The sequence below is a fragment of the Elephantulus edwardii genome, unplaced genomic scaffold (genome assembly GCF_000299155.1).
Source record: "Elephantulus edwardii isolate Elephantulus edwardi_28Jun2011 unplaced genomic scaffold, EleEdw1.0 scaffold00181, whole genome shotgun sequence".
NCBI classification, from domain to species: domain Eukaryota; kingdom Metazoa; phylum Chordata; class Mammalia; order Macroscelidea; family Macroscelididae; genus Elephantulus; species Elephantulus edwardii.
Window position 1 is genome coordinate 527,235 of NW_006399931.1, and position 17,887 is coordinate 545,121.

General features: G+C 49.0%; 2 protein-coding genes across 6 annotated transcripts in view; one reads left to right on the forward strand and one right to left on the reverse strand.

Annotated features, from left to right (window-relative positions):
- TNPO3 (transportin 3) overlaps window positions 1–1,975 on the forward strand; it is an 88,733-nt gene extending 86,758 nt beyond the window's left edge. Inside the window, exons 22-23 of one of the 3 annotated variants that reach the window (XM_006896049.1) lie at window positions 799–891; window positions 1,949–1,975. In XM_006896049.1, the coding sequence (XP_006896111.1) occupies window positions 799–859 (61 nt within the window). In that variant the 3' untranslated portion in view covers window positions 860–891; window positions 1,949–1,975. Of the gene's footprint in view, window positions 1–798; window positions 893–1,948 lie in introns of those variants that run through there. The other 2 variants (XM_006896048.1, XM_006896050.1) reach the window with 2 other exon arrangements.
- Window positions 1,976–6,547: 4,572 nt separating this feature from the next.
- Window positions 6,548–17,423, reverse strand: IRF5 (interferon regulatory factor 5). Of its 3 annotated transcripts, none has more exons than XM_006896052.1 (8): window positions 17,221–17,423; window positions 10,811–11,000; window positions 10,435–10,499; window positions 10,014–10,047; window positions 9,580–9,804; window positions 8,025–8,417; window positions 7,814–7,932; window positions 6,548–6,823 (listed from the first exon to the last, which is right to left on the reverse strand). In XM_006896052.1, exons 1-8 carry the CDS (start codon window positions 17,413–17,415, stop codon window positions 6,548–6,550), a joined length of 1,497 nt encoding a protein of 498 aa, XP_006896114.1. In that variant the 5' UTR covers window positions 17,416–17,423. The 3 variants fall into 3 exon arrangements, with proteins under 3 accessions (XP_006896114.1, XP_006896113.1, XP_006896115.1); XM_006896051.1 differs by having other exon boundaries at window positions 9,580–9,846; XM_006896053.1 differs by lacking the exon at window positions 9,580–9,804.
- Window positions 17,424–17,887: the final 464 nt, after the last annotated feature.

Here is a 17,887-nt window from a genome sequence, read left to right on the forward strand (position 1 = left end):
TTTTTCACTGTGTGAGGTTAGCCTCGTGTGTAGGGACCAGAAAGTACTGGGAAGACAGACTCATGCAAAGGAACCCAGCGTCGGCTAGCTTCTCAGGGAGTTTTGACTGTTGGAAACATAGAGTCTGCTGAGCACTGTAGCTTTTTGAGGACCTGCACCCCACCACCACCACCACCACCACCATAGCTCTCATGTTTGCTGAAGACCAATCCCTTCCTCTTCTACATGCCTTAACCCTTTCCCTTCCTCCACCCCCTCCTCCCCCAGGAGGGAACTCTGAGCAGCTTGCTCAACTAGAAAATCGATGACTGAGACAGATTGAGTTGCTGGACGGGGTTTAGTAGACATAGTGTGCCTTTGGAGGAGAATGAGGAAACGACGGGAGCTCAGCTCATTAAAATTCACTCGGCTTGTGCTTGTTTCTCAGGGCTTGGCCATGCTTGTATTTGTGTCCAGGGCTCCATCTGGATGTTTCTGTTGTGACTGCATTATGGCCATTTTGTTCACTGCTGTGTCCTAAATGCTTTACATACATGATCTGAGAAAGTCCTCAGAAGCATCGTGAAGTAGACAATAGAGGAGAAAACTGAAGCAAAGGTGATGCTGTGTCCAAGGACACACTGGCACTGAGATTCCAGCCCAGGAAGTTTGTCCCCACAGCCCACACACGCATTAGTTCATTCGATCCTGGAGTTCCAGAAGGACCTGAACAGGTCTGAGACAGGATGGGGTACTCAAACACGCCTTTGCACTGCAGTGTTGCTGGTGGTTTTCCACATTGTGTCTTTTCTTTCCTAGTGCTGAGGAATGTAAACAGGTCTGCTGGGCCTTGAGAGACTTCACCAGATTGTTTCGATAGCTCGTGCTCCAGCACTGTACCTTGGCACCCAGGTAAGTGGGATCCAGTGTGGCCCCTACCCCAGGGGTGTGTGGGTCGGGGGAGTTTAGTGCCCTTGCTCATCATGAAGGACTTGCTGATTTGCACTGACCAAGCAGGTAGGAGGTACAGCATGCAGATTTTCTTGGACCAGGGCAGCCAGGTAATTGCAGCTTTTTGTGATGCCATTCCCCCCCTTAAAGAAATTAAAGAATGCCCGGAAAAAATTACTCCTTCCTTTCCCGTACAGACACTTCCAGAAGGGTATGTGTGTATGGGAACAAAGTCTCTTCAAACCTGGCTCCTCTAGTGAGCACGGTGCTTGCTGGATGTGACCCGTGGCACCAGTCACCTAAACTGAGTCACTGAACAGAGGTGCTTACTCCTGTCACTGGTGATTTGAATGTTGAATGCAGGTGTCTGACCCAGGCAGGAGATACAAGGAAGGAGCTAGAGTCTCCTGCAGCTTGATCCACTTTCTCCACATGCACCACTGCTTCTGAAAGCAGAGCAAGGTGCTTAGCTGGGGTTGGTGCTGGTTCTTGACTGAGAGAGGAAAGGAAACTCCACTCTGTTTAAAGGGACGGAGTGGAGCTTTTCCGCTTGATACAGATTGAGGACCGAAACCTACTGGTGTTTACTCCTTTTCCCTTACATGGTTCCGTTTCCATGGCCCACTTGGTCCTCGCCAAGCTGTAGAACTGCCTTATCAGCTTTCCCACGCTGTGAATCTTAATGAAACAGGGTGTCAGCAGAGCAGCTGGGGGATTCAAACCTCTGAGCTCTCCATTGGCATCCCAGCGCATAAACTGCTCAGTTCGGAGAATGTTTTATTAAAGTGATAGCTCCTTGGAAACCATAATTCAAAATCCCACTTTTTTCTTTTTTTTAACTTGATTAAGGCAAGGACAGAACAGAGAGCAGCCTGTGCCTTGAGATTGTTGCTGCGGTAGGGTTCAGGGTAGGGCTTGGGGTGGTGGACCGCTGAACTGGAACTGTCTCATAGCGGACCCTCCACTGGGTTTTCAGAGGCAGTAAGGATAAACTAGCCCCTCTCTTCTCTCTCGCCAGGAATGTCTTTTTTAATTACAAGACAGGAAGCAAACAAAATCCAGACAGTGTCCCGCAATCAGACCCCTCCGTGTGGCCGAGGGGCCTCCACCGCCACCTGGGCGTCCAGCAGACGAGGAGGCTCCCGCCTCCGAGCCGTCGGAGGAGCGCCTGTTTGGGAGAACAAGGCGAGCCGCGCCCCCTCGAAGACGGCTGCGGCCTGTCCGCCATGGTGGGAGGGAAGCTCGTGTCCTGGTGAACTTGTTTCTAAAATGAAAACAATTTTTTAAGGAAATAAAAAGGGAAAAAAAACCCAACAACCCTAAATTGAGAACAGAACTGAAACATTCGCCTGGTAACAGATCCACACAAAACATGCAAATGCACATGTGCACATAACATGCAGACTTCTGCAAAATAAACACAATTACTTAGGAAAAACAAAGACTCAAATGAATTAAATTGCTGCAATTGGAAGGAATGAGTCAAAGTCAAGGGCATCGCTTTGAGTTTCCTTCTGTTCCTTCTGCCCTCCCCTTTGAACCCAGTGCTGAGTAGGAATTTCTTCGCCTTCCCCAACTATTCCTTCCCACCTCGAGCTGTTCAGTCGAAACGAAAATACGACTCTGTTCTGCTTTCTGTCGTCACACAGCTGCACTCAGGACCTGCCGAGGCCAAGTTCACAGCTACCCCGCCTCTAACCCTACTCAGTCTCTTTAAGTCCACTTCCAGGCCACATGGGGTTGTCACCTTTGGAGAAATGAGCCCAAATTTGAGTGAGGGGTGGGATATAAATGTATATTCTGAGTTGTTGTTTTTAAGGGTGGTGTTTCTCTTCATTTCCTCCTCTTCTCATCCCTCCCCCATAAGAAAAAAAAAACACCTTAGGATGGGAATATGGAGAAAAGGGTTTTCCAGGGCTGGCTGTATTTTAGTAAGAAATGTGGACTTCTTTGACCTGAGGGGAGTGGAGAGGGAGGGGTCACCCACAGCAGACCTTACTCTGAGGGAGCCATTAGACACAAGGGCAGCGTCCGGTCCAGTGGCATAGCCATGTCAAGAACAAATCAGCCGCAACCAAGGAAAAAAGAATAAATTTTTAAAATTTGTGAGTAGGTATGTGTGCACTTGCTGCTTCTTCCTCAAAGCTCTGAGATGGGCTCTCGGGTGGATGCTGCTGTGTCAGCACGCGGGAGCCCGGGTTTGAACTTGAAATAAACTTTGTTAATTCGGGTCGGGGGGGGGAAGCAGCTCTGAGATGGTCCTGCTGCTCCAGCTGAGTGAGCGTCCTGGCAGGCCTGGTCTCCAGTTTGCTGGCATTTGTCTGCGTGTACAGTTAACATGTAGCTAAATGCTGCACCGCCTTCGTCCTTAGAAAGTGGCTCGTTTTGTTTCTAGTTTATCCTAGAAGTCAGGCTGTTTTATCCTCAGACGGTGCAAGCACAGGTCACTCGGGTGCTCGAGTTCCTCCTGTGATGGCACTGAAACAGATTGTTCCCAAACTACAGAGGGAGGGGGAAGGGGTGTCAGGGAAAGTTTGAGCAACTTTATGCAGTGTGTGGTGTGTGTATTTTGAGGGAGGTTTTAGCAACTCGGTTTAATATGATTGACCTCTGTGTGTGCGTGTGTATTGAGGGAGGTTTTAGCCACTTTATGCAGTGGGATTGTGTGTGCAGCACCCACTGCAACCAAGGTACCCCACCCTTCATCCCCTTATCTCTTTCTGTTCGCACGCTGCTGACCTGCTTGCAGCCACTGCCTATATTAGTTTACGTTTTCTGGAGTTCTAGAAGTAGGCTGGCTCAGTATGTAGACTTTGGACTTGAGCTAATAGTCTTGTCAGGCAGATGTGATAGTGACATTTTGCTGCCATTTCCCTCCACCGTGGCATTCCTGGGCCTGAACTCCAAAGCTGCAGAGCCTTATTTGGAATCAGTGAAGTAAACCTTGCATAGAAGCAAAAGCTCAAAAGCAGTTTCCTCTCAAAGCAGCATTATTGAGGGTGGGGAACCCTGCGGGAGCCAGTCTGATTACCTGGGTGAGCCTCCCTGAAAAACAATGACACCTTTAAACCTTCGACCTGAAAACTTGTCTCCTGTTTAAAGAATTGCACTTCGTCATAATTAGTATCTAGGACTGAAATTCCCGAGGAAGCACTATCAGAGCCTTCTGCCTACTGGTGCAGCTGTGAGGTGCCTCGTTGATCTCAGTGCCTTCCATGACTCCGTCTCACTGTTGGGCTTGAGGCCCATGTTACGTCTCCCTGAGGCCGTGTGAAGCCAACTGATTCCTTTTTGGCGTAGCAAGGATGCCTCCCGACATTTTTAAAGAATCTGAAATACAGGCGCTGTGGTCTTGTATAGGGAGCTGCAATGGCAAGAAGCTGTGCTGCATGCAATCCTGAAGACAGGTGGCTAAAGGCTACCAGCTGCTCCGTGGAGAAGGATGGGCAGTCTCCTCCCATGTGATTAACTACCACTGAAAACCCGCTGGAGGGTCAGCTCTGCGTCACTTCTGACGTTCCTGCATGGTGTTCAGTGAGAGAATGCCCATCTCCTTGCACAGATGACCGGCACCTGAACTTGCCCTTAGTCATAACATCACCTCACACGTACACATGGGGGATTTATTGTTCCCTCATCCTGTGATTGGATTAGCAAAGAAATTTTGGTCATGTTCATGAGGAACATTAATCACCCACTAGGATTATTCTCAACAAGACTATTAAAAGTGTCTTGTCATTTTGAAATGGTGTTTGAAAGGGCTGATCACGAAGGCTGGTGACTGAGACAGCAGGCTGTATGGATGTAAAGGAGACCGAGCCTTACAGTGGCATCAGGACCTCACGGATGTACAGTTGGTTTACTTTGTACTGATTTAATGGGTTAACTACAGAACCAAAATCTGAAGAAGTCTGAAACATAATCTGCACAGGAAGATGCTGGCATTTCTTTTTGTTGGTTTTTAAACTACAAGATGAAGAGACTGTCTTCTAAGAATAGTGGAAAAACTGGAAAATCTATTCTGTAAAGACTGGTGTTAGGTTCCTTGGGTCAGTGAAAAGCTGAGGAAGGAGAAGCCTTAGTTGAAAGAGACTATGATTGTAAGATAAACCTGGTCTGGAGAAGAGCTGTACAAATGACTTTTCACAGCTCAGGTGATTGAAAACGGTCGAAGAGGCCAGTCCACAGTGGGCCAAGCAGAGGCGGTCACCTGGATCAGGTTAGACGCAGTGTCTGGAGTGAACAAGGGCAGAACGTCCCAGGAACCATAAATCAAGACCCCCAGGGGTACTAAGAGGGACAAGTTAGTTTACACCTTCTAGTGGGGTGAGCCTTTACGATATACCCCACCTAATCCTACCTCCTTACCACAAAGTGAGCACAGAAGTAGCATAGAGGCTATAATCACAAAGTGGAAGGTTGTGATGCCACTGCTTTGACTGACAGCAACCCTGTGAGCAATGAGTCTGCACCCTGCCCGGTGGTGTGGCGTCCTCACCATCTGTAAAGCCCCACCGGTGTTACAATCCATCTTGAGGGTCTTCCTCTTTCACTGACCATCTTTGGAAAGGTCCTATTATTTAATCATTGTGCACTCCTCCATGCTTTTTTTGTGAATTTCCCATCATAAAAGGGTTACAAAGCAAACCAAAACTTCAGGCCAGAAAATCATATCTGTGAGCCAGATTTAAGATGTAAGTTACTAACTGGTGCACACACAGCACCCTAATAATAAATTTAGCACCAAATGAACATCTCTGAGGATGATAGGAATGATTCCCAAAAGGAGCTGGAATTTCACCCATTTCCACCCTTAAGTCTGGATAGGTTCTGGACTGCACACATCTGGAAGGCCACACCCCTGCCCTCGTCAGCCTTCTGCAAAGCTAGCCAGCCAGCCAGGTGTGGGCTGAGGAAAGCAGCTAGCTGAGTCACCGGCCTGGAGAGGTGGGGGCAGCAGGCTGGTGGAGCCGCGGTGGGGGCAGGTACTAGGGGCCAGGAGCAGCTGGCATCAGAAATAAGATCTAGAAGAACAGTGACTGGTGCTAGAGGGGGAACAGCCACATCTGTTCACGTTTATTTATCCCAAAATATGTAAAATTCCACTTTCTACCCCAGGTATAAGGGCTCTCAAGGAGGGAACAGTGCTCATACCTATCTCAGGAGGCCTCAGATGAGGAAGTAAGGCTCAAACTAGGGAACCCCCAGATGAGGCCCAGAACCCACGGGGTGGGAAACCAGGCTCACAGCACAGCGCTCCTTAGCTCCTTCTGCCACAGGAAACGGTGCCAAGACAAGAGCGGATATCTTGGGGCCATCGGCCCTGAACAGTGAGGCACCTGGGCAGGGGGCGTTCCTCCACACTCGCTCAGCACCCAGTTTCTCCAAGAGCTGGGCACACCAGAGGAAGACAGAAAGCCTTGACACAAAGCTGGCTTCAGATTCTTGGGGGAGAACCTGGGCCTCGGGCCTTCCTTCCTCTCCTTGGTCCAAACGCACTTCCGGGAAGACCCGGAACTGGGACCTGTCAGCCACTGACTCCACTGGGCCCACAGTCTCCACCTCAGTCCTTCCAGCCACTGGGAAGATGCGGGTGGGTAATCAACCATCTGCAGCCTCACTGCATGCCCGCTGGGTGCATGGGCCAGGGCCCCTGGTCAGCCCCAAGGCCTGGCCCAGGAGGGACTGGCCCTGGAGGGACCGGCCCAGGAGGGACCTGAACCACAGGCTGCATCCGCTGCTGGGCCTGCCAGAGGTGGTGGAGCTCCTTGAACTGCTCCACCATGCGGTCCTTGAGGTCTGGGTTTGAAATCTGCAGCCGGATGCTGTCTGCCGACCAGGAAAGTTCCCCGGAGAACATCTCCAACAGCAAACGAGCGGCCACAGGCACCACCTGAGGGGAGAAGAGGATACAGGGCTGCTCAACCTGGTGTGCACCAGGGCCAGGTGATGGGCCACATCCCCCGAGGAAAACCAGCCAGCCACAGCCTATACACTCCTGCCAGCCCCACATGGCTCAGAGCAGAACCGTGCTCCCTCGGGGTGTCAGTGGCAAGGACCTTCCAGAGATGACCAGGCCTTTCTCCTGAGGCCATTCTGTTGTATTTGATGTTAAGTGTAGAGTCCACTATGACTCCAGTGACCATAAAGACAACAGACCAGAACCTGCCCTGTGCTTTGCCATCTTGCAAATCTCTGGCTCAACCCAGCACTGCAGTCAATCCATCTCACTGGGAGTATTCCTCTTTCCTTTCCCAGTATGTCTTTTGCCAAGTGCTGAAGTGCAAAGATATCAGTCTGGAGACTAAGGTGCACCTGATACAAGCCATGGTCTTTGCAATCACTTGCTATTCATCAGAGAGCTGGACGATAACTAGAGATGATAGAAGGAGAATGGATGCCTTTGAGCTGTGGTGCTGGAGAAGAGTACTGAATATACCATGTTCTGCTAGGAGAACAAACAGGTTCGTCCTGGAAAAGGTGAAGCCGGGCTGCTCCTTGGAGGCAAGGATTCTGAAGCTTTGTCTGACATACTTTGGACATGTTATAAGGAGGGACCAGACCTTGGAGAGGGACATCATGCTTGAAGGAGGGTGGAGGGACAGAGCAGGAGGTAAAGACTGAGGTGGACTGATTCAGTGACTGGGGTAATAGGGGTAGCTGTGTCGGAGATGGTGAGATTAGCACAGGATAGGGCAGAGTTTAGGGCTGTTGTACAAAGGATCGCTATGAGTCGCTGGCGACTCCATGGCACATAACAATAGCCCCTCCTGATGACATGCTCAGACCTCCAAGCAATATTCTAGCACTACCCACAGACTCTTCCAGGCGGGGATGGGGGTGGGGCGCAAACCCCAACAATCAAGCCCAGGTGGCAGCGGACCTGCACGGTGATGAGCTTCTTCTCGCGGGGTTTGCGGTCCGGCCACTCTTCCCCGAAGCAGAAGAAGATCTCGAAGGGCGGTGGGGTATCGGTCTGGCCCTTCTGGAACAGGATGAGCTCTGGAGGAAGGCAGAGTCGTCAGAGGAGGCGAGGGGGCACACACGCAGCTGCTGGGGGACAAAGGTAGGCCTCACCATGGAGGGGACCTCACCGTGGAGGAACTGCTCGAGGCTGAAGAGCTTGGTCTTGACCTCGCGTGCAATGGGGTTGGGGTGCGCAGCGTGGGCCTCCGCGCAGGGCCCGCTCCAGAACACTTTGCATTGGCACAGGCGCACGGCGTACAGGTCCTGGCCTTGCAGCTGCAGGATGAGGCCGCGGTCCAGCACGTCCAGCAGCTGGTTGGTGTAGAACCGCTGCTTGTCGCTGGGGATGTCCTCGGGGCTGGGGAAGCGCACCTGCTCCAGGCTCACCGGGCCGAAGAGCTCCACCTGCTCCTGCGTGGCCTGCAGCTGACTGTAGAAGAGCCGGCAGCCGTGCGGGTTGCTGATGGTGAGGGTGCGGGGCTGCCGGCCCCGGTACTGGAACTTGATCTCCAGGTCAGTCACTGCGGGCAGAGGACCGGCCGCTGCTTGGAAACCAGTCCCAGCCCCATCCGCGGCCCCATCCTCCTAGCCTGCCCGGCCACAGCTTCCCGCCTCCACACCAGTACCCCTTCGCTCTTGCCTTTTTGGCAGCATTAGGACTGGTTCATTCTGGTTTGACACCCCCACTGAGAATCTACCTACACACACACACACACACACACACACACACACACACGCACGCGCGCGCGTTAACAAGTTCTCCTCAGCCCCTCCCCACGTGATTCTTCAGACACATACACACACACATGACAGGAATCCACGTGTTAACAAGCTCTCCCATGCACATCATGTTTATCGCAGCTTTGTTCACAATAGCAAGGAGTTAGAAACAACCTAACTGCCCATCAACACACGAATGGATAGAGAAGCTGTGGTATATTCACACAATGGAATACTACCCTGCGGAAAAACAAAGAACTCATGCAATATTATTAAAAATGGGTGACCCTGGAGGACATTATGCTAAGTGAAATGTCTCAGTCATAAAAGGACAAATACTCCATGTTGCCACTGTTGTAAAACAGGACTGACCTTGGGGTTGGGGGAGACTGAGAAAGATGGGTTCAATAATGTATACTGCATTGAAACAGATGAGGGAGAAAACTGTTTAAGAGGGATATGTGATTAGGTATTTTTGTCATGACAGACGTCCAGAGCGAAGGCTGTATATAGTGAAGTGGACCTGGGGGGAGGGGTTGTAAAACTATGAAAGAATTTTTCTTTTACTTTTCCAAGAGGGTAGTGTACTAGGAGGGAGGGTTGGGAGGGGAGAAAAGTGCAACAATGAATGAATAGAAATTAAAAATAAATAAATTGTAAAAAACCCAAGCTCTCCCCAGCCCCTCCCCACGTGATTCTTCTAGATCTCATAGATTCACTCAAGGATCTGGTTTTAGATTCTCTACAATGTATATGAATAAAATATAATGTAAAGAAATTATTATATGAAAACCAATGAAAAATATTTTTAAAATATAGATTCTGATTGAGTCTATCTAAGCCAGAAATGAAAGTTCTAGGAGAAATGAACCGGTTGGAGGCCCTCTTTCTTGGACATCCTCCTTCATCCCTGGAGCCCACCCCCATCGCCCCACTGTGTAACCAACCCATGGTCCTGCTTACGGGGCAGCATGTGGGGGTTGATCAGCAGGTCGGGCAGGATCTGTTCGCCTCCGGGAGGCAGGTTGGTGGCCAAGGGCCCCGACTCCAGGCTCAGCAGGTCTTCTGGGAGCAGCTCCTCAAACCTTGGAGCCGGATTGCCAGGAGGAGGGGGCAGGACGGTGGACTCTGGAGTGGCAGGGGCCGGCACCACAGGGGGCTGGAGAGTGGGGGGCCATTTGAGCTCCTCTTTGGGTACAGGATAGGGTCCCATGGGAGGGCCAGGCTGCCCTGCAGAGGACAGGAAGCAAAGTTAGAAATACCATTTCTAGAACTTCCTTCTGAGTGCTCCTGCCCTAGGCCTCTCCCCATCTTCCCTTTGTCCCTTCTGCATACCTTTCACTAAAGCCCTTGGGCACTGCCACCCCCATTCCCCTACCCCCACTGTCCCCACCTACCTGTGAGGCTCAGGCCTGGTAACATTCTCTGAAGCTGGTGGGAAGATGTGGTGGAGGCCACAGAAGTCAGGAGACAGGCGTCAGTAAACCAGTCTGATACTGATACGACCTCCCGCAGCCCTCCAGCCTCCTGCTCGGTGTGTCTCACCCGACGCCCCTGCCCTGCCACCCCCAGCAGCATTAAGGAGCCAGGGCCTCAGTTGTGTCACATGCCTTCTGCAGGCAGTGGTGGTACAGAGCCCCAGCAGCGCAGAGGATCAGACCCAGGTGACCATGCTTGTCACCACAACCCCAGAGGGATGAGGTGACTGTGCTCCCAACATTCAAAAGCACACAGCAGGCAGGCAGCAGGAATGGCGCCGCAGGGTCCCAGAGAAGACACTTCCAAACAGGGGTCCCCCCATTCTCTGCCTCTGTGTACCTCCTCTTCTTCCTCCTCCTCCTCCTCTCCTACTCCAAAAGTGTGGTCCTCACTGGGCTGTGCATCTGTACAGCAAGGGAAAGGCAGACAAGGACAGTGAACTGGTGAGGACAAAGGTCACCAGGCCCAGGGGCCATCTGAGTCATACAAACTCCGGAGGGGACACCTGTCACTCAGCTCCCTGGCTCATTCATTCCCAGCAGACCCTAACGACTGCTGTCCACACACCAAGAACAAAAGCAGGGTGAGGAAGACAGAGGTCCTGGACAGGGCTAATGTACAAAGGACCCATCCTCTGGCCACCCGGGGGAGCCCTGCAGGCACGCTGCTGCCCTCTGCCCCACTGTAGAGGCCCCCATGAGGGCTGGGCAGCTACCTGTGAGTGCAGGGCCAGTGGAGCAGACCTCATAGACCTTGTAGGGTTGGGGCGGCATGTCACGGGGCCCATCGTAGATGAGGCGGAAGTCCCGACTCTTGTTGAGGGCACAGCGCAGGTTGGCCTTCCACTTGGCTGGGTCAGCCTCATCCACGCCTTCTGTGTACTTGCCCGTCTCCTTGGCCCAGGCCTGGGGAAGAAGAGGTAATAGAGAAGCTCGGCCTGCACCTGACGCCTCCAGGTCCCTTCAGAGGCACCTGAGCCCACAGGCCCGAGTGCTTCCATCTACCACAGCGAAGATCTGAGGCCACTCCATCCATCCCCAGCTCTCAAGCCACATGAAACTAAAGGGTTTTGACACCATTTGAACATCCCGTTTATGGCAGGCAAACTGCTACAATCTCTGAGGAGGGCAGCAGAATGTGCTAGAAAAAGGTATAGGATCTGGAGTGGGACTGGGTGTAGACGCAGAATCCACCATGTGCCGGCTGCATGGCAAAGCTAAGCCACCAGCCTCTCCAGCTTGCAGGGTGGGACTGAATGGCTAGTTAAGACTCAGGGAGCACTGAACACTATGCTGGAGGCAGTATATTTCTGATGCTGGCATTACTGCTGTGAGGGAAATCTGGGAATGCCAGGATTACAAATGAACCCAGCGATTCACCTTCAAGGAATTTATCCTAAAGATACAGAAGCATATATACAGAGCTCTGCACACACATGACCATTCTGTGCAATCCTATTTATAAAAGCAAAAGATCCTAACAACTTAAGGGCCCATAATGGGGGCTCATTAAATCATGAATTCTGGCTAAAATATAAAACAGAAGACGGGACAGGAAAAAGGGAGGATATTTTTAAAAATTATATGGAGTGCTAGTCAAGAAATAGTAGGCGCATGTCAGGAGCTAAAGAGAAGGAAAGCCAAGCCATAAGGAAGAAACAAGTTTTTAAGAATAAGTGTCATCTACTCAGAGACCAGAAAACCTGGATGGTGCCCAACTGCCGCCACTGACCGTTCTGGTCAGGACTACAAGATACATATGATGAGAGACAAACGTGAAGAAGAATTAGAAACCTTAAAAAGTCCAGACTTCCTGGACCAGGGGACACTAGACAACTGTGTCCCAGAGACAGTCTTTAAATCCTGAACTGAGCTATGCCCTGAGGTCACCTGTTAGCAAAATAACAGAGCAGAACACTCGTGTAATAAGGGACGTGGTCTAGTGGTAAGGAACTGTCCTGCCAACCCCAAGCACAGGGTTCAAATCCATCAGCTGCTGTGCAGATGGAAGATGGGAAATCTCTTTCCCTGCAAGGTTCTGACTCAGTGACAGAGAACAACAGCCACAATCCATGAATATGATGCACCATTAAAAAACACTGACGAAGAGGTTAACATCCTTTGGTTGTTAACAAGGAGAGGGGGTTGGGTAAGTGTTTTAGACAGTAGAGACAAGTTCTTTTGTTAGATGGGAAAAATCACACCAAATATGGATGCAGTGAGCGAGCACAGCACAACTAAAGTGCAAACAAGCATTGGAGCACATGTGGCCATGCATGGTGGACAGTAGGTACAGGTGTGTCCATACGTGAGAACAGAGGATCTGTAAGTATGTATAAATGTAAGTATGTAAATGTAGGTAAATATAGTCACTGAAATTACAGTTTTACACTTCAGACATACCTATGCATCTTCCGAAATTGGTTCTGAGTTTGAAGGTTTAGGACCACAGTCTCATGGAAAGCTCAATCAATTGGCATAACATAGTTCGCAACAATTATGGTCTGCATCCTTGTGAACTAAGTTGTGTCTGGGGTCTTAAAAGCTTGCATGCAATCATCTAAGATACAACTACAGACCTCAGGTTACTAGTAGCAAAAGAGTAAGAAGGTAATAAAAAAAAGAAAAAACAAATCTTCCCAAGCCACAACTGCATATACTCTGAGACCAGAAGAACTAGATAGTGCCCGGCTACCACAAACTGTTCTGACTGAAGTATGACTGTTGGTCCTGAGTAGAATGAGAGAAAAACATGGAGCAGAACTCAAATTCTTACTAAAAATTCTTTTCCAGACAAGCTAGAAACGTAGAGGACACCCTGAAACTACCATCTTGAGATGCTTTTTCTTTTTTTTTTTCATTCAATCTGAGATGCTTTTAAATCTAAAACAGAGACTATTCCTGAAGATCATATTCGAATGAAATAGCAGAGTGGCACGCTAAACAAAGGATATTACCCAGAACATTGAGCAAACTAGTAGAGTGGAACACAAAATAAAGGGCATCATCAGTATGAAATACCAGATAAATACCATCAGTATGAAACCAGAAAGTCAAAGGCAAAGCTGAAGGCATAAAGGGAGCAGGGAAACTAGAGCTCTAGAAAGGGAACAAACAGGACACAAAGGAAATGTTGACATAGTGTGATAAACATAACTAATGACATGGACTAATAATCTGTGTGGAAATTTTCAAATAGAACTTCATTTAAAAAACCTTGGGGAAATGTTACATGAAAAAGCAAAAAACGTCATTAGAGACCATAAGGTCAACAATTACTCTAAAACAGAGCTAAGAAGGTGAGGGGTCAGGAAGCCTGGAGCGCTGGAGACTGAACCACCAGAAGGCAACTAAAGAGAGTTATCAACACACTGTGAAAATGGAGCTAGTATCACTGAACAGTCTGCATGAAAATTGTCAATGCAAACCTAATTTACTATGTAAACTTTCACCAAAACACAAAAGAATAATATATTTGAAAAAGAAACAGGTGCAGAAAAGGATACCTACATCTATTTTTTTTTAATTCTTTTTTGTGTGTACCATCAAATTGGATCTGACAGATATAGGAAGAGATTGCCCCTCCTTCTCCAGCAGAGCATCTTATCACTTTTTTTTTAAAAAAAAAGGGGGGGGGGAAGGGGATAGGTACATATTTGCTTATTTAAGTACCCAATCTCTCCGAAATCATAGAAAAAAGAAATTGGTAACAGCAATAGTCTTGTCAGAAGGAAAACGTTGGCAGGGGAATAGGAAATGAGAGTGTTTTCCCCGGTAAAACATTTTATATCTTTCCCATTCTGAAGCGAGAAATTATTATATTTTTTATTATTATTATTTGTGTGTGTGTACCGTCAAATCAGATCTGACTGGTACAGGAGGAGATTGTTCCTCCTTTTCCAGCAGATCACCTGGTGGATTTGAACCACGCACCTCAGGGATGAGAAATTCATTTTTAAAAGTACTTTGAGATGGCAAAAATCAAGTGTAGAGATTAAAAAATGTGTTTGTGAAGCTTAAAAATCTGCCCTCCAGGGGAGCGCTGGCGACCTAGTGGCAAGAAACTGCACTGCAATCTCAGAGGTGCGCTGTTCAAATCCACCAGATGCTCTCTGCTGGAGAAGGAGGGACAATCTCCTCCTGGGCCAGTCAGATACCTTGACTGTACACACACACAAAAATAATAATAAAATAAAATTTTTTAAAAAAATCTACCTTCCCTTTGACCCATCAAGTTTTAACTATAGGAACTAACCTCAAGGACGGGGAAAGTGAGAGGTACCCTGGTGACAGAATGATTAAGCGTTCCACTGGTAACTGAAAAGTCAAGCGTTCAAACCCACCGGCTGCTCTGCAGGAGACACATATGATACAATCTGCTTCTGGAAAGACATGCAGCCTTGGAAACCTGCTGGGAAGTTCTACTCTGTTCTGGAGAGAAGCCAGGAGTTGGAATGGACTCGGCAGTTATGTGTTTGGGTTTGTTTTTTAAGGTGAGGATGTGCTTGGCAGTGTGGTGTTTACTCTGAAATACCAAAAGCACCTGAAAGTGTCCCAAACCCAGTATCTGGATGACCCTTCAGTGGAGTCTTGGGGAGGTTCAATCGCTATCGCAGGACTATGGATGGCTTCTATATAGCTTTTCTCATGGTCTTGTGACTTCACCAAATGATTGAGTTTGACTTTGAAAATAAGATACGTGTGACCTATCAGGAGGACTGGAAAGCTTGCTTATAATGCAAATAAGATGCCTAAGATCCTTGTGAGAGTGAGACCATGAAATATAATGTTCAAGACTCTAACGAGAAGAGGATCAGTTTTGCCATCCTACTAGGCTTAAAATGTGTTGTTCCACAGGGCGGGTAAGGAGACCTTACTGCTATCAAAAAAGAAGCGATTAGAACAGATGGTATATCCTTTGTACCCAGCATTTTTGGGGACAGAGAGAGAGAGGGCTATACTACCAAGAGATGAGAAGCAGCTGCAGAGAAATGGCAGAGGCAGCAGGTCCAGGAGACCCACAGGAGAGGAAGCACTGGGCTTCACGGCCCCAGTAGCTGTGCGGACCCATGGAAAGCTGGGCACCTTCACGCTGAGGCTCACAGTGGGGCAGGATGTCTCTGCACTTATGGTGGAGCGAAAGAACTTTGTAACAGTTGCCTGAGCAGGGCAGAGGTCAGGCAGAGAAGCCTGGGGCCCGAAGGACCAACAGCTGAAAGGCTGAGGCTAGAGAGAAGCCTGCCTGTGGGCACTCTGTGAGGCGGGCCGGACCAAAGAGCTGTTATCCTGAGTCATTCTTGATGCTGGAGTGTAAAATGCTACTTCCCTCATAAACCCCTTCACCATGACTATTCCTGTGAGTTCTGTGTAGTCACTGCAACGAATGACTAACTCAGAGGAGAAGCAGAGAGTTCCTCGGAAGAGACAGCTGCTGTCAGCATGTCTACCCTCCACCTCAGAGCAATAAGCTTTGTGAAGTTAGATGAGGAGGTCTGTGACACTGCCACCACATCATTCCTTTACCTGTTAGACTGCTAACCAAAATGTTGGGGGTTCCAGTCCACACTTTAAAAGGCACATAAAGAGGCTTGACACTCTATTCTCAAAAATACAGCCAGTGCATTTGGAACACTGCTCTTCTCTAGTACACGTGGGCTGCCGTAAGTCAGAATCTACGGGATAGGAACTGGTAAAAGTGACATGGACACAGGCTTCCCTTTTTTTTTTTTTTATTTACTTTTTTTTTTTGCTTTCCTTTCTAATATGCATGTTTCACAACAAAACCAAAGCCACTGCCTTTGATTCTATTCTTTTTTTTATTTTGTTTTTAATTTTTTTTAATTTTTATTTTATTATTTTGTGTGTGTGTGTGTGTGTGTGTGTGTGTGTGTGTACCGTCAAATTGGATCTGAATGGTACAGAAGGAGATTGCCCCTCCTTCTCCGGCAGAGCATCTGGTGGATTCGAACCGCATGTCTCTGGGACTGCAGTACAGCTTCTTGCCACTAGGCCACCAGAGCTCCCCTTAATTCTGTTCTAACCCACTGCGAACCAACATCAGGTTTCCAAGACTGTCAATCTTTTCAGGAATGACAGGGCCGCTGTGTCACTCATAGTAACAATTCAGCCCACCTTTCTCCTACAAAACAGTTGGTGGATTCAAACTGTCACACTTTTGGTTAGGAGCACCAGGTGTTATGCTCCCACCACTGAAGAGGTCAATGATTTTATCCTACTTGGATTCACAATCAACATCCTTGGCACCAGCAGTCAATAAATCAAAAAATGTATTGCACTGGGAAAGTCTGTGGTCAAGGACCTCTCCAAAATGCTAAAGAGCAAAGATGGCAATTTAAAGTCTAAGTTAGGTACATGCGATTCAGACCATGGTTTTTTCAATCACTTGCCATGCATCTGCGAGTTGGACAATGAATAAGGATGACCGAAGAATCAATGCCTTTGAGTTGTGGTGTTGGAGAGGAGTGCTGAATATCCCAATGGACTGTCAAAAAAGCAAACAAATATATCTTGCAGAAAGTGCAACCGCCGTGATCCTTAACAGAAAGGACGGTGAAACTCGGCCTTCACAGACTTTGATTGTTAGGAGAGGCTACTCCCTGGAAAAAAGACCTCATGCTTGGAAAGGTGGAGAGTTAGTGAAAGAGAAGAAAGTGGAAGACCCTCCAGGAAATGGATCCACACAGTGACTATAACAAGAGTGCAGCATGCAGATCCTTTGTTTATATGGTTGCTATGAGTCCTATTTTATTTGATGACACCTAACAACAGGGATCCTATGTCACTTATAGCACTAATTTAACATTCCACTGGAGGAATTTACAAAGCTATTCCTGATTCTGAGAGATAAGAAATGGGGCTGGGAGGCTGTAGCAGAAGTTACAAGAAAGTCTCACCTTGCTCCAACGTGCAGGTTAGAAAAGGTGGACCCTCTAGCCATCCTTGTATCCCCTTATTTCAGGTCTGCAGTTGGGAGAATGACCCAGCCTCAGGGAGACTTGGCAGGGTGCCTTCTGAGCAGGGATGCCTTATGGGAGAATGACCCAGCCTCAGGGAGACTTGGCAGGGTGTCTTCTGAGCAGGGATGCCTTAGAGGACCAGGGCTTACCTTGAAGATGGTGTTGTCACCATCCTGGCTGGGGCCGTGCCGCGTGGCGTGGCGCCAGGGGATGTAGAAGAATTTCCTCTCCCCGTTGACCCACTGAAGCCCTGGGTACTGGCAGCTGTTAACCTGGGCCACAAGCCAGGGCTTCAGCCGCACCCGGCGGGGTGCGGGGGGTACCCCAGGGGCAGGCTGGTTCATGACAAAGGCGCCTGCAGGAGAAAGCAGAGAGCTGCATCAGGAAATGTACCCTTTCCTGGGGCCTGGGGGGCTGGAGTCCTTCTAACCGGTCCTGGCAATCAAGGCCAACTCTCTTCCCAACCATTAGTGTCTATCTTGGGGTTTAGGGTGAGCAGAGGATGCTATGAAGGGGTGCCTTTTACAGGCTGGATAGCAATTCTTTGGTTGTGGTGGACACTGAGGCAAAGAGCTATCCCTTCTCAACCAGAGAACTGCCCTCCACTGCCTTGTTCGGAGGGTAGGTCTACCTATTCATGTTGAATGATGGGTGAGAGCACTCACGTGGGCGTGTGTGTGTGTGTGTGTGTGTGTGTGTGCGCGCGCGTGCGCACGCCATCAAATCGGATCTGACAGGTACAGGAGGAGATTGATCCTCATTCTCCAGCAGAGTATCTGGTGGATTCGAACTGGGCAACTCTGGAACTGCAGTGCA

Excerpts from the sequence above, each read along its gene's own strand:
- IRF5 (XM_006896051.1), bottom strand. The coding sequence starts at position 17,415 with ATGAACCAGCCTGCCCCTGGGGTACCCCCCGCACCCCGCCGGGTGCGG. Across the intron at positions 10,500-10,810 it reads CACTGGCCCTGCACTCACAG|ATGCACAGCCCAGTGAGGAC; the intron begins GTAGCTGCCCAG and ends CTTGCTGTACAG. Across the intron at positions 9,847-10,013 it reads ACCAGGCCTGAGCCTCACAG|GGCAGCCTGGCCCTCCCATG; the intron begins GTAGGTGGGGAC and ends TGTCCTCTGCAG.